The following is a 19,361-nucleotide window of genomic DNA, read 5'->3' on the forward strand; positions in this document are numbered from 1 at the left end:
CTGGTCACTGGAATCTGGGCATAGATATACATCTTTTTTTTTTTTTTTTTTTTTTTTTTTTGGTTTTTCGAGACAGGGTTTCTCTGTGTAGCCCTGGCTGTCCTGGCACTCACTTTGTAGACCAGGCTGGCCTCGAACTCAGAAATCTGCCTGCCTCTGCCTCCTGAGTGCTGAGATTAAAGGCATGTGCCACTACGCCCGGCTTAGATATACATCTTTTAAATAGTTTCACTCTTGTGGTGCCAGAAACCGCATGAAAACCCTCCACTAAGTTCCATGAAGAGGTAAATAAAGACCTCAGCAGGGAGCACTGGAGGCAGAAAGGACAGCATTTAAACAACGTTCTGTATCACCCACTGCAGGGCCAAGACTACAATAGCTGCTCTTCAGTTAGTCTGGGGCAGCCTTGCTTCTACACACACACTCCTCATGTGTGTGTGGATATGAAACACTTCATACTGTCACTACCCTCCTACCATGTAACAGTCTGGGGATGTGTGGTGGACTGAGTAAAGATGAATTCTGGTTAGCTGCACATGGGATTTCACCCGATCCCAAAGATTTGTGCTACAAAACATAATTGTTCATTCTGTCACAGAAACATGGAGAAAAACTCTCCAGCCATGAAAGGTAAGAAGGAAAACTAAGAAAAATGGACTGGGGACGGGGTTGGGGGAATCCCATTTCTCACAATAGAGTAAATCTTTCCAAACTATAAGATTAAACACATGGCAAATGACAAGGACACAGCTACATGAACTTGCCTCTTCTTTCCTTGTGTTATTTCAGATGCTTCCATATTGACTTTTAGAAACTGAAGATGAGCAGAATCACCTTGTTCAAACACATTGTGTGCCAGTTTTTGTTGGCTTCTTTTAAATGCCAGGAGATTTTCAAGTGGGATAAGTTGGGGCTTCTTATACTACAAAAGAAAAGATAACTCAAATACACAATTATGTTGAATAATAAAGAAAACATTTAGATTAAACTGAAACACATAAGATACAGAACACATCCAATCCAACAAGCTGACCTGTACAGGAAGAGTGATTAGCCACGTCTTAGACAGTGAGAGAGGGCTGTTAAACTTTCATACAGGGCTTTTTTATTTTCTCCCCGGAAACTAACTCAGGGCCCGGAGCAGGCTAAGTCAGCGCTTGGCCAGTGAGCTGCCTTCTGGCCCTCAACTAAGTCATCTTGACATCCCTTCTTCTAAACTGAATTTCCATACACACTCTTCCTCCTGGAGTAAGCACATCTGCATATTCTGGTGATCCCTAAACAGGGGTTATCAGAAGAATTTGGGTTTTAGCATATTATTCTAATAAAAAACCTTTAAAATTATTTTCAAAATAATAAAATGTCTGCATCATTAATCCGCTCTTCTGTTCTTACTATGTCAAGGACAAGAGGCATAGTTAATACTTCTCCTAATGAATAAGCCCTTCTGTTCACAACAGCGTCTGGGAGAAATAACGTGCAGCACAGAACAAGTGACTCAGTTACTACCTAGTACGTACTACTACCTAACACAATTACAAGCGAAACCATCTGAGTTTCATAAATCCAGGTAGGATCTTTGAGGAGGATTTAGTGGATTTAAAAACCTACTGTCTCTTTAAGGATCTTTGAGGAGGACTTAGTGGATTTAAAAAGCTACTGTCTCTTTATGTGGAATGCTACTGACAAGCTGGCTTGTACTTAAAAACTTTTATCTAAAATATTGATAGAAACTTCAAACACAGCATGTGCACTTGCTACACACACACCCCCCCACACACACACACCCCACACACTCACACATACATGTTCAGGATGCACATCGGTCACACAGAAAGTCATTACCGTATTCTCTGGGGGCAAGCACGGATGAAGTAATGACAGTTGCGGATGATTTCTTCTTTCTGTGCCAGGTACTGAGGGAAATCGACTGAATGCTCTTGGTGGTGCTGAGAACCCATAAGGAGGCTTAAACTGCAGGTGTAATAAAGGAAGGCCAAAAGAATTCTGAAGAGCTGTCTCAGGGGGCCTTGGTTTGACATCAAACACATTTTCTGGCTTTATAAATACTGAAGAATCCTGCTGAGGTGTCAAGTACCCTTGCCCTACGTACTGACCCATGTTCACATGCTTTGGGATGCTGGTGAGGACAGCCTCTGCTTTTCTCATGGCTTCCGCATTACAGTGGCTCGAATCTGAAGGAGATGGTAACGTGGTATGCACTGTTCCCTGAGACACAGGAGGTTGGCAAGAGTCCGACAGGCTCCAAGCCTCTTTTGGTTGGGCCTGGGGCCTGAAAGAAACTTGTGGAATTCTTCCTACAGGTAAGGAAAGGGGCTTGAAGTCACGCTTGGGCTGAAAATGAAGCAGAGGAAAGCCACGGCCAGGAGTGCCTGCTCGGGCAGGGGGGATCAGCTGAGGCGTCTTCTGGATAGCAGCGGGTGTGAACAAAAGCTGGAGGCCGCTGTCTGCAGCAGGGGCAGGAGGAAAGGAAGGAGGTACGAAGCTCCGAGGTGCTCCAGCCTGACCTCTCACCTCAAGCTGGCCATCTAATTGACACAAAGGAACACTCCCATGTGGAATATCCTGAAAGAAAAATATTATATACATTTAGAATATATTACAAATTCCTTATTTTGTAAATAAAATTCAGTATGATTTGAATAAATAGTATGTTAGAAAAATTGCTTAAAAATACATTTATTCAAATTTTAAAAAGTCCACAATTAACTGAGATGGACACAAATGCTATCTACTGTGTGTGCATGACTAGAAAAATCAGTTTTAATGAACAGGTTGTCTACACTGACATCGCCTATGGCCATGCCTGTGGACACCATCTTACTTAACTGACATGGGAGGACCCAGCCCTAGCTCTTGGCACCATTCCCTAGCACAGGGCTCCCGGACTGTGTAAAATGCAGAAGAGAGCAGAGCATAAGCAAATGAGGTGTGTATTCCTTTCCTGTGACTGACTGCACACTTCAAGCCCCTTCTGCTTTAACTTTCTCCCACAGATGACAGCCTGGACAGCAAGCAGACAGGGACCCTTTCCCCCCACAGATGACAGCCTGGACAGCAAGTGGACAGACACCCTTTCCCCCCACAGATGACAGCCTGGACAGCAAGTGGACAGGGACCCTTTCCCCCCACAGACGACAGCCTGGACAGCAAGCGGACAGACACCCTTTACCCCCACAGACGACAGCCTGGACAGCAAGCGGACAGACACCCTTTCCCCCCACAGACGACAGCCTGGATAGCAAGTGGACAGACACCCTTTACCCCCACAGACGACAGCCTGGACAGCAAGCGGACAGGGACCCTTTCCCCCACAGATGACAGCCTGGACAGCAAGCGGACAGACACCCTTTACCCCCACAGACGACAGCCTGGACAGCAAGCGGACAGACATCCTTTCCCCCCACAGATGACAGCCCTGGACAGCAAGTGGACAGGGACCCTTTCCCCTCACAGATGACAGCCCTGGACAGCAAGTGGACAGGGGCCCTTTCTCCCCCAAGTTGTATTTGTCAGGGGATTTCCCGACAGGAACAGAAATAAAACCAGAATAATAAAATGGGTGTCAGTCTTCAGGTGCCTCCCACTGTTCTTTTGCTTTTTTTTACCGTCGTTGTTGTTGCTGTTGCTTTAAAGCAGGTTCTCTCACTGGCATGTCCTCACGCAGCAGGTTAGGCTCTAGCCAGCAAGGCTCTGCAGAGACCTGACTGTTACTGCCTGACTCTTCTTTATCACTGCTGTGAGGGATGAACTCAAGCCTTCAGCAAGCGTGTTGCCACTGGGTTACTTCTTCAGTTCTAATAGCATCTTAGTGTGAGTTACCTGTGTATCTCCATCAGGCTGGCTAATTCTTTCGTGGTCTGCTGGGCTGTTCTTGCCAGGCCCCCTGGTGCACTCTCCCACGGATTGTGCTCTGGCACTAACTCTCTGTCTGCTGTTGGCTTCAATACAATCACTCTTTGTGGAGTTTGATACTTGGCTTTCCCCAAAACGCACAGACTGAGCCTGCTGAAGAAGTCCATGCATGTCTGGGAGACTAGCAACCGATGGTCCTACTATTTGCATCAGGCTCAGAAAATTGATCTGCTGCAGCTAGAATAAAACAATGAAAAGAAGTGAAGATGTCACAGTTAAGAGCCACATTCTCAAACGTTAAATGACATCCAATGACTCATAAGGACGGAGAAATGCATGGAATTCCATTTTGCCTACTCCACTTCTATGAATTTGCAAATTTCAAATTATATATAAGGTAAAGATTTACTTACATAGGTACATGCTCACCTGAACTAATTTAAACATCTCATCTTGGAGCATCTGCCTAACAGACTCAGAAGCGTCTGGTAACTGAGGCCTGTGTTCATTTCCCTGACTCTTCTGAGGTGTTTGTGAAGTATCCTGGGCTCCATTGGACATGAGGGGTGGAACTGTGGGTGATTTTTCTTTAAGGTCAGAAATCTGTGCACTGTGTGAAGACATTTAAATAAAACCATAAAATGAGTTCTGGTAATTATTACATACACAGAACTGTGAACATTTTATTTTCAAACAAACCAGAGTCTCCATTTACAATAAACCATAATAAAAATACTATTTAAAACAAAAAAAATTAAAGATTAAAGCAGTTCTTAGGTCTTGTTTTTTGGACAAAACAATTATTAAGAAATAATTCCTTAAATATAGTGAATCTTCAAGGTTTTTTTTTTTTTTTTTTTTTTTTGTCTCCCCCATCCCTATCCTTTCTTCCAATGAGGACTCTATATGTAGCCCTAGCTAACCTGAAACTCACTAAGTAGATCAGGCTGGCCTTAAATTACAGAGCTCTGCTTGCCTCTGCACCCCAAGTGCTGGGTTAAAAAGCATGTGCCACCCTACCTATACTTTCAGTATTTTCTAAGCAAATAAATTCCATCAACTAAAGGGGGGACCAGGCAAGTATTATATTCAAATAAACAATCATTGTTTCAGAAAAGAACCTAGACAATCGCAGACAGTTTGAACTTGCATTCATTCATTCATTCCCTTTCAGCACTGTTTTTCTCTTTGTTTTGCAGTGAGCATGCTTTAAACCAAAACTGCATTTACATGGTAAATCTACGACAATAGACTTCACAATTGATGTGATGATTTTCACCCAACTTTACTAGGCTTCACTTTCATCAGTTAGCAAGGAGATCAAGTCTGAGAATGATATAAAATTGTACTGAATTTTCCTTCTAACTCAGCAAATTTGACTAGCATTCTGATTAACTCTTGTAGAAGAAATTACAAAGAGGAGAAACCTAAAGGTAGTGAAATCTGCAGCACGGCAGCCTGGCCTCGCTCTTGTGGTCTCAGAAGCTATCAGGTGGAGCAGGACAGTCCTGGGGTAAGGTAGCTCAGTGGTGGACAGTTTATCTAGTCTGTCTGAGACTTTAGGTTCAACACCCAGTACTGCAAAATGAAGGAAGGAAGATTAAAATGGGCTAAAAGCATTTCTTATGTTAGGGATCAGAAGATGAATGGGAACAATATTTCAATAATATATCTAGTACTGGATTTTCTTTTTTCTGAAAAGACTGTCCCAACATAGTTCATTTCTTTAAAACACAGATATAGGAAAATCTGTAAATAATGACCTGAGGTCTCAAAACGGTGTGCCTACATTCCTTTTTCAATGTATTACATTACTTTTACCTATTTTTTTAGTGTTTAGAACAAATATGTGGCAATTATTTCAGGCTGGCATAGGAGTTATATTCTCTTATTTTTATAACATGATTTCAAAATTGTCCAGTAGATAAAAATGCTTACCTAGAAGTTTCTGAATTTGCATCTATACAAAGTGAATGAGGAAGACTGCACTCCGATTTTGACAAGGCTTCCACAGAACTACAAAGGGAAATAGGGGATTAGGAGCTCGCCATCCTTTACACTTTCTACGGTGCACACACGACTCCCGCCCGCCCGGCCACCTAAGAATCTACCCCTCTAGTACCACTGCAGCACTTAGCTCATAATCACAATCTGTTTCCACTGGTCTCCATAGTAATTAGTCCCACATTCAAACAACAGCAAAGACTCAATGACTTAATACACAACTTGCTTAGCAACAAAAATATAATCTAAAGCTAGGGGACATGAAGCCACCTATGACCCACAGTTCCATTGAATAAATAGCACTTTACTCAGAGCAAACAATCTACTGTTACATTTGAAACTGTGAAGATTAATTTTTATAAATACAAATGCTTAATACTAATACTTATAATGACATCACAGGGCTTTAAACGTATTCTTTAGTGCACAGGAGACACAGCTCATTTGTAACATGCTTGCTCATCGCGTATAAGGCCCTATAAACGATCCACAGCACCTCAAGAGAAAATGTTTCAGCTGGCTGTGGTGGCATATGCCTTCGTCCCAGCACTTGAGGCAAATGCATGCAGATTATGAATTTGAGGCCAGTCAGGTCTACACAGTAAGGCCCTATCTCAAAAACAACAAAAAAATTATATTGACTTTCCAAACTAGATAAGTCTGTGATGTGAGAAGAAGGAGTCTAATGCTACTTCTCTTATCAAGTGTCTTAGGTTTCCCTAGCTGTGAGGAGAACGGTTGGTTTCACTTCCCAGGCAGGAAGCTGGAGGCAGGAACTACAGCAGAGGCTCCGGAGGGACTGCTTACTTCCTGGCTTGCTCACTCTGCTTCCTTATACAGTCCAGCACCAACTGCTCAGGGGTGATCTGTCCTCCTCACATCCATCAGCAATCAATAAAACGCCCTATACACAATCTGTAAGCGTGATAAGCGTTTTCTCAGCTGAGTTCCTCTTCCCAGATAACTATGGCTTGTGTCAGGGGGAGAGAACCCCTCATGTGGCTTGTGTAGGGTGGTGTGCGGGAGACTGGGCATGAAGAGGCCAGTCAACCTGGGTGTTGTTCCTCAGGAAGGGGTCACTTTGTTTCGAGGGACAGGGCCTAGGCAATGAGGTGTAGCTGTCTGGCCATTTGGTCCTAGGGATCTGCCCACTTCCACTGACCCAGCACTAGACTTATAAGTGAGCGCCATCATACCCGCTCTTTACATGGGCACTAGAGATGAAATTCAGGTCCTCCTGCTTCCATGACAGGCAGTTTACTGGCTCAACTATCTATCAGCTCCTACATTTTCTAAAATTCTAAAATTTCCACCTCCCCCTGAGACAGTGAAGTGCCAGAAGCAAATTATGAACATTGTGTGGAGCCCTAATGGACAGAACGCAGCAACAAGAACACAACAATGAAGGCCGTGTGTATGATGCACAATGGATTTCTACTTCCCTAATTAGTAGATGAATAAACCCTGGCCTCTTTATGGGTACAGGAAGAATTCATTTTGGTAAGGCTGAGTGACAAGAGGACAAAGGCAAAAAAGAAAAGATTATTTCTACCAATGATTGCATTTATCAAGAACAATTCACTGTCATTATAAATAAAAGCAATAATACCAATCTAAACTATATAAATTATGAAAAATGTCTGAAAGCCTAAGATTAAAATAAACAGCTTAAAATCATGTTGTTGTGGTTTGAAGAGTAAGGCCCCCACACACTATGTTTGAATGCTCTGTCTGTAATTAGTGGAACTGTTAGGAGCTGGCCTTGGTGGAGGAGGTATGGCCTTGGTGGAGTTATGTCACTGGGCTTTGAGGTTTCAAAAGCCCATGGCAGGCCCTGTCCCCTTCCCCTCTCTCTCTCCCTCTCCATCTCCCTCTCCACTTCTCCATCTCACCCCTTCCCTCCCTCTCTCCCTCCCTCCCTCTGTCTGTCCATCCATTTGTCTGTCTCTCTCTGCTGCCTGTGGATCAGGATGTAAAGCTTTCGGCTACTGCTCCAGTGCTATGATGATCATAGACTCTGAAACTGTAAGCAAACATCCAGTTAAATGGTTTGTTTTATAAGAGTTGCCTTAGTAATGATGCTGTTTCACAGCAATAGAAAAGTGACAACGACACATGTCCTACTTTCTTCTCCTTACCCCTTCTGTTCTGTCAAGTTTGTATCCACGCTGGCGTCTCGTGGTTCTTTCCTGGAACACTGAGCCTCTTCTGCGGAATGCTGTAAAAGTCAACAGTGCCCATGCCCACAATGAAGAGGTGAGACACACATGCATGACTCTTGTTGTGTATTCTGAATTTTACATTAAATACCAATCTAAAAAGCAAGTGACAAAATGACCCTTAAAAGTCTCCGTCCTGCTCTGAGCAAGTCCTTACACATGTGAACTGCCTTGAGCCCATCAGGATGAGCTGTTGAGTCCATTAAAGTAGAAAGACGAGGTGTTGCCTATAGACTGTTTTATAAATCACAAACTAACTTGTGAAAACTGCCACAAAATGAGGAAAAACTAACACTTTCTTTAAATAAATGTTAAAATAACAGGAAAGATCTATGTTCCACTTAGAAATTTGGATTTGAGAAAACAAGTAATACATAGAAACGGCAAATCACACTGAAACTGAGCTCACTTCATAAGCAAGGACACGCTCACACTCTTGACCAGCCTGCTACTTCCAGAAATGGAATGCTTTAGTGTGTCTGAAAGCCCAGCACCCATAACAGAATCTCAGAGAAAGAGAAATTCAGCACACTGCCTACAGGGCAACGCACATGCGCCAGACGCAGCTTTGCCTTAACATACTATACAGTGGGGCAAGCATCTGAGGTGCCGTTTAAGCACTAAGTCACAGTCACATACTTGTGTGTGTTGCTCACGGGCTTACCTCTGATGAGAGCTGTGACTCTGGCATGCAGATGACAGCACTGGGACCTCTCAGACTCTCAACGGGTCCTTGTAGAAGGATTAGAAATGAAGGGAATGATGAATGTTAAAGATAAACTTTTCATTTTCTCTCTCTCTCTAAGGTTTAGGAGATACTGCAGGAAATGTTGGGGAGAGACCCACAGTTTGTTCACAGGAATCACTGCCCAGGCATGGTAAGAAACCTACTAATATAAAAATGTCTTGCATATTCTTGGTTCTATTAGAAAATCAAGTTATAAGTAAGTTAATATGCTTGCATTTCAAAAGATACCACAAATCTTTTAGTTATAAGCTATGTTTTGGCAAATATATTTAAGAATTTTTATTTTGGATGTTATTAATTATAAATTAGTAATGCCAACGGAAATTATGGCCTGCACGAACTGACCTTCAGAGTCTGAGATGTGCACGTCCATCTCATCTTGTGTAGATGACTCTGCTTCTGAGTGATGCCCGTCAGCATGCACAAGCTCTCTCTCAGTCCCCGGAGTAACAGGAGTAATCTCATCACCAGTGTCCTTCACGCCATGGTTTTCTGCTTCAGTTGGCATTCTACTAACGAAAAGGGAGCCATGAAAATTAGAATTCAGTCTCAGAGACAATTTCTTAACATTTAATTCATTTTTTCAACAACAAACAAATTTCATTTTCATAATTTCTAAGCTTTAAAAAATGTTTCTTATATTTCTGATACATGGAAGGGCCTAGCTTTCATTTACTCAAAACAGTAAATTCAGTTTATGCAAAATTCATGTCTTCACAAAGGAGTCGTCATGCTTTTGCTATGGTATTCATCATATGCAGGTTCCGTCCCTCCGAGGCTCCCGCTGTCCAAGGCTTAGCTCAGAGGGCAGCAGTGCTGGGTGGTGGTGGCTGCACCGAGAGGTAGGAACCGTGGGGAGGTTCGCAGGTTGCTGAATGTGTGCCTTTGAATAGGATGATGAGTCCCGGCCCTTCCTCTACCATGTACTTTCATCATGACATCCTGTCTCAGTATAGACCTAAAGCAATAAAGCCACCAGCCATATAGTAGAACCTCTAATACTGTAGGCCAGATAAACCTTCTCTGTAAGCTGCCTACCTCGTGTTTATCAACGTAGTGACAGAGGTCTGACTAACTGTTCTCAAATAATAGTGTTCCTACTGTTGTCTCATAGAAAGGGGGCTTTCAGAAGGAATTAGTTCCTCCCTCAGGAAAGACATGCTAGATCCACTTGGAGGAAACACAGTTTGCAGTGAGTTCCAAGTACTTCAGGACGCTGAAGTCTGTTCCTGCACTTCAGAGAAATGCTCCTCCTCCTCACTTTCAAGAGCTCAGCTCTTCCTACGCCAGCAGACTTTCCTGGGGAGGAGGACACACAGCAACTTACTTCCAGAGGCTCTGATGGCACTCAGTCCCTTCCTGAGCTGCTACTGCAGCTGGACAGTCAGCATCAACGTCGCTCTCCCTCTCAGCTGCCACCTGAGGCTCAGTGTGATGGCGCTCTAGAACCTGAAGAAATCATCTTAGAATTTTATATGGACTATTACAGCACTTTTTAAAAGCATACTTTTATATCATTCGTATGTTATTTAGAATGGATTCTTTTATACATTATTTACTGCACTTGAACATTCCAATTATTTGTTTCTAGAAGCAATGGTCAAATCTTTTGTCTATCAGGAAAAAGTAAGTTTCTCATACACACACACACACACACACACACACACACACACTTTCATGATCACATAGTGTTAAAACACATGCACCTAAAAATACAAGTGGCCGGGCTGGGGAGATGACTCAGTTGTTAAGAGCACTGGCTGCTCTCCCAGAGGACCTGGACTTGATTCCCAGCACCGACTTCATGGCTCACCATTGTCTACAACTCCAGCTCAAGAGATCTAACACTGTCTTCTGGCTTCCTCAGGCATTGCATGTGTGTGGACCACAGACATGCATACAGGCAAAAGCCACCATATACACAAGAATAAAAGGAAAGAATGTAAAACAATACAAGTAATGTATTTGCCTACCTCAGACATGTGTTACCTAGAAACACAAATCTCAAGAAAACAAGTCCCCTCATTTCACATAAACGTCACACCTTAAAATAACAGAAGTGGATATTTTTTAAAAAGGAAATAAACGTTCAATTTAACAAACAGAAAAAAATAATGTGCACGAGTGCATGCACACACTCGTGCGCACGCGCACGCACACACACACACACACACACACACACATATACACACTTCCTCATCACTGTTTTAGAATGAAGGTCTTCGCCATTAACATGCTAAAGAAAGACTGATAAGCCTTGCTCCTCCGTAGCTGGTTTTCAGGTCAGATTTTGCAACCTTTGTCTCAAGAGTACAAGGAAAACATCCCCTATGTATTTGCTAAAAACTTCAGTAGCAAAACCCAAGTAGCCTAGTCCCTTTATCAACTAACGCCTGAAACTTAAGAGAAAAAACAGAAATGTAAAAGCATTTATAATGTTAATAAAGTGTTTTCTTCCCTGTTTCTGTGTAACAAACAGTATAAAAAATAAAATCCTCACAGCCTCCCTGAAGGCACTTACGCTGTAATTTTCTCCAAGAATGAAAGGAATCTCTTTAAGAAAAAGGATACAATGGGTGATACAGAGTATAATCAGCACTGTCATTAATTTGCTATTACTTTAATAAATTCTTTACAGAGTAAAAACAGTTTTAAACTAGAATGGTACTTTCGTCACTTGTTATGAAGGGCTTATGCAATTACCTTAATAATGCCATTTTTTGCCGTATCTGCAGCAGAGTAGGGTTGCTCCAGAAGCCATAAGGAGGTAAGAATGGCAGCTGTAGAGGTCTTCACACGAATTACTGGACTGTATTTACAGGATGATGGAGTGACCCCAGGATCACAGAGCAGTCTCCGATCTGACCAGCGGATCATCCACTCTACCAGTCTCCCTGCATCGCCGAACGTGCTCTGCAGGGCCAGAGGAAGGTCTTCCCGAGGGGGGCCAGCACTGCCCTCAAGAGCTCGGAATCTGTGTCTTCCGGGTTTAATGGACTCGGGAACCCAAAAGGAATGGTTTGATGATCTGTGCACTGTGGGCTTCTCTCGCTCGTCATCTGGAACTCTATACATTGGCTTTTGTTTTAAGCCAAACAATCCTGCCCTTCTTTCCCAGTTCATGATATCAGACTGCAGAGGGCTCTCCAAGGTGCTCCCTGACTGATTAAAGGTGAAAGCTGAAGCTGAAAGGGCCTGGCTTTCTAAATGTTGGGCGCCCATACTGTTTAGAGAGGACAGGGTTTCAGATTCCTGTGACTCAGGAGTGACAGCAAAGCAGGAACCAGCTCTATACACATTCTCACTGATGGTCTTGCTCTGGCGTCGTTTTAATGTTGTGTGTACATCAAAAAGTAAAGAATTAAGTTCATGTTCTCTAAGGCGCCCAGAAAAGCTGGTCAAAAATGGAATGCCAGGGTCACTGGAACAAAGGTCTCTTTCAAGAACATAACTCAGGAAGAGCTCAAGGAAGTTAATATATTCATCATCATCACGCTCAAATTCCCAAACACCAATGACAGGCAGTGCTTTCTTCCCTGCTGGCTCATCATCTTCTTTCTTTTCAGAGTTTTCTTTCTGATTACTTATTTTCTTTTTATCACTGGGCTTACCAACCAATGCTAATTCCATATGACTTGGGGTATGCCTGTGATATTAAAAAAAAAAGAACAGCAAGATTAATTTAATCACTGTTTAATTATTAGTATTTATTTCATAATGGATTTAAAAACATCTGTATTGATCAAGTCATGTACTTTTTTGTATTTCAATTGACTTTTCGATGAAGCATAATGAACTACATGATTGCTAGTAAGCAGACTATTGTACAAGGTTGAAGGCCAGGGGTAGGAGAACCGGCTTGGCAGCTGTGAGCACCAGCTGCTCTGCCAGAGGACCTAAGTTTGGCTCCTCACACTCAAGTCAGGCAGCTCAAAACTATTTGTAATTTAAGTTTCAGGGAATTGAATGCCCTCTCCTTATCTCTATAGGAACCAGGCATGCACTTGGTACACATATATATGCATAAAGTAAATATATATACAGGAAATTTTTTTTTTTTGGTTTTTCGAGACAGGGTTTCTCTGTGTAGCCCTGGCTGTCCTGGAACTCACTTTGTAGACCAGGCTGGCCGCGAACTCAGAAATCCACCTGCCTCTGCCTCCCGAGTGCTGGGATTAAAGGCATGCGCCACCACGCTTGGCTAAAAATAATTATTTTTAAAGCACAATATGCAAAGGGAAACTAGGCACAGTTAAAATGTGTTCACATAAGGTTTACTACAGAAGAAGAAGAGCTACGCTGCCAAGACGGCTCAGCAGGTAAAAGCACCTGCTTCCAAGTCTCACGGCCTGACTTTGTTCCCTGGAATCACACAGTGGAAGAAGAAAACCAACCGTCCCAAACTGTCCTCAGACCTCCACAGGTCATCACAGGAATGCCATGACGCATATCCCCCACATACCATACAGACACAGACAGACAAATATAAAAATAAGTGCATGAATGTCCATTCTGAAGGTGAAAATGGCCCTCTAACATAAACATTTAGAAAATTAACACAAAAGTCACGAGCCACCCATGCATCCATTGTTCCGTGGCTCTTTCCCCACGGCCTCTCTCAAGCCCGGTGGCACACTGTAACCAAGGAGCACAATCCCTTGAGTTCCACTACGCAGCAGTTGCTTGAGTCTTTTGAAGTTATGACAATGACAACAAACTGCTCTATGGAACCTGTTGGCTGAGCTGTCAGCCACAATCGCTTTCAAGTGACTCTTTTCAACACAGTTGCTAGGGTAGAAGACACTCTCAGATCTCTCAGTAAGAAAAAAGTTGTGAGGTGCCTGGGCCCAGGTCAGGGCATGTCTGCTTACCCAGACAGCACAATAGCAGCCTGCAAAGTAGGTCTGCACATTTAAGCACAGTTGTTTTCTTAAACAAGCACACTATTAAAATGGTATTAGATATTGTTGAAGTATGTTTGGAGTAGATATGGCAATTTAACTTAATCAAGATGAAAATTACTATTGATTATATAGTTTTGAGGTTTGAGGTTGTTGTTGTTTTTGTTTTGTTTTGGTTTGGTTTGGTTTTTGGTTTTTTGAGACAGGGTTTCTCTGTAAAGCCCTGGCTGTCCTGGAACTCACTTTGTAGACCAGGCTGGCCTCAAACTCAGAAATCCGCCTGCCTCTGCCTCCCGAGTGCTGGGATTAAAGGCATGCACCACCACGCCCAGCTGATTATATAGTTTTAAGTCAAAGAGAACATATTACATTGCAGTTACTATAATTTTAATCAAAACAACAAAACCCAAGATCTTAAATCACGGACGGGCTGGAGAGATGGCTCAGTGGTTAAGACACTGACTGCCCTTCCAGAGGTCCTGAGTTCAAATCTCAGCACCCATCCATAACGAGACCCCATGTCCTCTTCTGGTGTGTCTGAAGAGAGTGACAGTGTATACACATATAAAAAAATAAGTAAATTTAAAAAAAAACACACACACAAGACCTTAAATCACAGGTTTATACGCTCGGGAAGAATCGGTCAGGAATTTACGAAGAGTTCTAAAGATGCGTGTGCAAGTTCCTTCCTTTGGGTCCTCAAACCCCCAATCACTTCAAAACAGGCTATGTATCTGTTATCTGGAATTTTTGGGACCAGAAGTATTTTGGGTCTGGGTGGGTTTTCTTACTGGTTGGGGCAGGGAGGGGGCTGATATTTGTATATATGTAATGAGATGTCTTGGGGATGAGGCCCAAATATGGAAGCTTAGTGATGTAACAATTATCTGTAATGTGCAAGGGCCTGGGTTCCTGCTCCAGCACTAGAAACAAAACAAACATCTACTGTTTCAAATAATTCCATAATCCTTACTCCAAGTGGTCGGAGGAAGTCTATACAGTATATTTATTGTATTGGGACTGTGAGCTCTCATAAAAAAATCAAACATGTATTTTCAACTTTTAGTATTTTACTGGATTTTAAAGCTGAATTTTGTATTTAAGGTTTTTAAATTAAGTATGTCAACTTTCTATTTAAATATAAAGATTAAACTGGGCATGGTGACACAAACCTTTAATTCCAATAGTCAGGATGCAGAAGCAGGCAGATCTCTGTGTTCCAGGCCTGCTAGCGCTACATAATAAGATCTTGTCTCAAAATAAAAACAAACGCCACACACCTAACTCCTCACCTGTCCTAAATAAATCTAAAGATTATTTAAAAAATAAATAGACTTCAAGTCACCCACTGAATTGTGTCTACTCATCTGTCATCTCAGATGTCACAACCATTCCATAATCTCAGTGATACTTTCAAATATATAAATTGTAATGCCCTGTGAGTTACAGAGGTTGCCCTCTACTTCTTATATTGTCGAGGATTCTAGGATTGGAAATAAACTCATCATTTGCCCTCTCGTCTGGAGGAAGTGGGTGCCTGCATTACGACCTCCCAGGTATACCTCTGATACAAGTGTATCCAAGTGTTTTCTTCCAAAGACAAGCTTTCAGAGAAGGTGTCGGCATCGCTGTGTAGCAGAGAACTGCCCAGGTCTAATGTGAGTGTACTTCTGCTCACGCTGGGCCCCAAGGAGAACCTGTCAGCGGCAGGAGTGGCGGTGGGCTTGTCTTCTTCCTCCGGCTCCCAGATATCCATCTCAAAAGCACCTATGTTCCTCTGCACGCGCTTCAGGGCTTTCACCCTCACTTTCCGGACACACCGCATGACCGCAGACATCAGTTCCTCGGTCTGAGGACCTGGGGGGAAAACCAAAGCCCTCATGGCTCACAGCAATGTTCCAACTCAACATTTAAGGCAGCACAGTAGTACTAGCTGACTGCAATGCCAGCACTGGGGGCACAATCAGGAGCAACAGAACAGGTCCTGGCCAGCCTTGTCTACACACTAAGTTCCAGACCATCCACGGCTACAAGCCTGTGTCAAAGAAAAGAAGAGGGTGAGGAGGAAAGGGATCCAATCCTGCCTGGAGACATGGGACCAAGCTAACTACACTAAGGCTCATTTCCACATTATTGCAGATGATGTTTTCCTTGGTATTTGTTGTAAAGCTATGGCCCTTTCCAGAACTGCAGAAGCTGAATAAGAGCCGCCTTCTTCTTCTCCTCTCCCTCCTCCTCCTCTTCTTCATCAATAATAGTAATAATAAATTAATAATAAAATAATAATAAAAAGCAAAGAACCCAGATCCCCTCGCTCGCTCCTCTATCCTAAGGGGAAGTAATTTTTGGGTTGGGTTGGGTTGGGTTTGGTAGGCCAGGCCTGGAAATGTACACCTGCACATCTTATACCAACTCAGGATGCTGAGACAGGGGAATTACAAGACCCATCTCAATTCGAACCAAACAGTCAAACACAGCCCACCACAACTGAAGAAGGTATTTCTGATATAGACAGTAGGTGCTAATATGACTTTCTAAACAAGGTTCTGAAGAACTCCCTCACCCTGATGGAGTGTCTGCCTCACGAAGCTGTCAGTGCCTTACAGAGGGTAATTCTCTGCAAAACTGGTTTAGAAGAAGAGACCCATAAAATGACTGGCTGCTACTGTACAGTAGGTAAGGACTAGAGTAACAAACCTCCAGGCCAATCCTGTCACCGCAAAGCACCTCAATGTAAGAAGTGAGCAAGTAAAAACGCCCCATTTCCCTTAAAAAGACAGACAATGATGAATAAAGAATGACAAACATTATCTTCTATCCTCACTGAGTGGGGAAATAGAGAACATTTTGAGCAAAAAATTAAGGCTTTCATACTAAAAGTAATGAGAAATAATAACAATAATAAGGTTTTCCCAAGATTGTCTAAAACTTTAAGCATTATTAATATAGAAAGAGGATAGTTCAGAAGATAGAAGCAAGTATCAAAAACTATGCAAGTGCAAGTTGCACAAGAAGCCAGCAGTACTTCAGCTAAGAAAACAAATGACAGATTCAGGTTCTCCGTGGCTGGAGTAGTGCGGTGGTGAAGCATGAGCAAGATGCCCAGAGGTCCCGGGTCTGCTCTGCATCGTCACAGAAGGAAGGGAGGCAGGCCACATGACAGGCTTTGTGTTTTATACATTTTGCCACAATAGAAAATCTACAAGGCCATTTGAATGTACAGGATAAAATAAAAAATGTAAGTAACTTTAAGCAAAGAGGGAAAATATTCGTTTTCAATAAATACAAGAAGTGCACAGACCCCATGTTGTCTCCTATTTCATTTTGAGGGGAAATTCTTCTGTGTGGACCAAAATGGTTTTGAAAACATGAGCACAAGTGATCCTCCCCACAGGGGAGCCCTGCTCATTGTGTCTCTCTCTGGCCTTGTATAATCCTCTCTCAATACAGATTAATCAAGTAGGCAACAGAACAACCATCTTAGTTATAAGTAAGGAAGCAAGGCGGAGAGCAAAGGCCTAACGGGATTGAACAACTTGCCTAAGACACAGTTACTGACATGAAGTCGGCTCCATCTCCGTGCAAACCAGCGTAATTAGTTCTGCAATGAGGTCATACATCTACCTTCTCATTCTTTATTTACCTTTAAGGATAGCAGAAATTCAGATACCTGGGTGGCAGACAGCAGATACCTTCAAAACAAGAGCATTTTGGAGCTGGAGAGATGGCTCAGCAGTTGCCAACACTGCTGTTCTTCCAGAGAACTGGGTTCAGTTCCCAGCACACACATCAGATGGTTCACAGCTGCCTGTAACTCCAGCTCCAAGGGAACTGAGGTCTCCAGAGGCACTTGCACACCCATGGCACACACATATACACTTGCACACTCATAATTAAAAAGAAATCCTTTAAAAACAGAACATCTTCAACAATATGTATCCATTAAATATCTGAGAAGCAGTACATACCTTTCACAACCCCACGTTTGAGTCTCTGTTGAAGAGAGTGGTACTTCTCTCTTAAAGGAACCCTTATGGCCTCAGGATTAGGAAATGCTTTCACAAAAATTTCTGCTACCTTCAGAAACAAAATTAATGTTTTATGAGTAACATCAGTCTTTTCCTTTCTTCTTTTAATTCTTCACTTTAAGTCAGAACATAAATGTCTACTTAAAACTCTTTAGTTGTTCAACCAAGCTACCAGAAATCAGCATCGTTTTTCTTTCTTCCTTTTTTATTATATTGTAAAATATTTGACAAAATTATGTATATTCAAGATAGAAGGTACGATGATCTGATATATACTTTATCAGCCAAATTAGCATGTCAGTCACCAAGTATAGTAATAACTGTATGTGTGCACATGCACAGTAAGAACATGTTAGAGCTACTTCCTTCATGAAACGTCAGTAAATCATAGGGGATCATTAGTTATAGCATCATGCCATACACTGGCTCCTAGAGCTAACTCATAAATCCAAGTTTGGAACCTTTAGTAACATCTCTTCATCCCTCCACATCCTTTAAAAAAATTTATTTTTCTCTATGTACTCAGAACCAACATTTTAAAAAAATCTATGGAAGAAAATTACACTGAAATGGATCTGAGAGACACTGATCCGTTAGCCTCAAGGATTTATGGAAACTGTTCCAAAAAGCAAAGAGGGTATCGGAGGCTTGAGGAGAGAGAGGAGGATGACTGCTTACTGAGGGGTGACACGCCCCCGTGTCTAGCACACCTGCCTCCCTATTCCCAGCACACCCAGCCCTGGCTCCTCCCATTCTGTTCTCTGCTCTGATGAGCTTTAGGGTCTGCCTGTGAGGTCGTACAATAGTTATCGTTCTGAACTGGAGGCCATTACCCAAAGTCCAATCAGTCTGACAGGAAAAGGCAACATCCTCCCTAACTAAAGCAACAGAAATCCATCAGGGACTATTATTCGGATTTAGGTTTGTTGGGATTTTTTTGTTTGTTTTTTAACCAACAATCATATTACCTTTCTGATTGGTGGCAGTTCTCCAATAAGGCTCAAAATTATATCTTGAATAAGTTCTTCCATATTAAAAAAACGAGAGAATGGTAGCATCCTACAGGCCCATTCCAGCGCATGAAAACAGTGCTCAACCACACAGGAATCAAACCCTACCTCGAGGTCCTGTGTGGACAAGAAGAAAATTGTCTTTTCAGTTTACACGGACAGACTAGAATAAGTGCAAAAGAATAGTTTACTACAAATAGTAAACACTTCTACTAAGCAATAATTTCCCAAATGATGCTCATTTTCTATTCTTGAGCTGATAAATACCTTTTCTATCTTTGTATTTTCTCTTGCTTTCTGATACTGCCTGCAAGTGTATGACAATTTATCCCGGACGTGCAACATCCAACACAAAGCACAAAGTTCTCTGAAGCAACCTAAAAACACAAACGTAAAAGGAAATTACGCACCATTACATCTGCAGGTTATTTATGTTTTTACTCTGTTAGTCACAAAAGAAAACTGTGCGGGCTGCCTGGGTAGACAGTTCGACCACTAACATGCTTGCTGCTGCACAAGTGTGAAGACCAGAGCCTGAGCCTGGAGCATCATGTGAACACTGGGACAGTGTGGAG

At 42.4% G+C, this 19,361-nt stretch overlaps 1 protein-coding gene across 2 annotated transcripts in view; it reads right to left on the reverse strand.

Annotated features, from left to right (window-relative positions):
• The window catches only part of Cplane1 (ciliogenesis and planar polarity effector complex subunit 1), a 97,377-nt gene that overhangs the window by 35,627 nt on the left and 42,389 nt on the right, over positions 1 to 19,361 (reverse strand). The window contains exons 22-35 of one of the 2 annotated variants that reach the window (XM_029469882.2): positions 19,054 to 19,163; positions 18,745 to 18,903; positions 17,717 to 17,825; positions 15,311 to 15,605; positions 11,551 to 12,493; positions 10,175 to 10,296; positions 9,193 to 9,356; positions 8,764 to 8,831; positions 8,019 to 8,098; positions 5,815 to 5,892; positions 4,306 to 4,486; positions 3,844 to 4,113; positions 1,846 to 2,586; positions 765 to 922 (exon numbers count right to left, since the gene is read on the reverse strand). In XM_029469882.2, coding sequence (XP_029325742.1) covers positions 765 to 922; positions 1,846 to 2,586; positions 3,844 to 4,113; positions 4,306 to 4,486; positions 5,815 to 5,892; positions 8,019 to 8,098; positions 8,764 to 8,831; positions 9,193 to 9,356; positions 10,175 to 10,296; positions 11,551 to 12,493; positions 15,311 to 15,605; positions 17,717 to 17,825; positions 18,745 to 18,903; positions 19,054 to 19,163 — 3,478 coding nt within the window. Of the gene's footprint in view, positions 1 to 764; positions 923 to 1,845; positions 2,587 to 3,843; positions 4,114 to 4,305; positions 4,487 to 5,814; positions 5,893 to 8,018; positions 8,099 to 8,763; positions 8,832 to 9,192; positions 9,360 to 10,174; positions 10,297 to 11,550; positions 12,494 to 15,310; positions 15,606 to 17,716; positions 17,826 to 18,744; positions 18,904 to 19,053; positions 19,164 to 19,361 lie in introns of both variants that reach the window. The other variant, XM_021183611.3, reaches the window with a different exon arrangement.

Source organism: Mus caroli, unplaced genomic scaffold (genome assembly GCF_978045245.1).
Source record: "Mus caroli unplaced genomic scaffold, Mus_caroli_1 scaffold_16, whole genome shotgun sequence".
Taxonomy (NCBI): domain Eukaryota; kingdom Metazoa; phylum Chordata; class Mammalia; order Rodentia; family Muridae; genus Mus; species Mus caroli.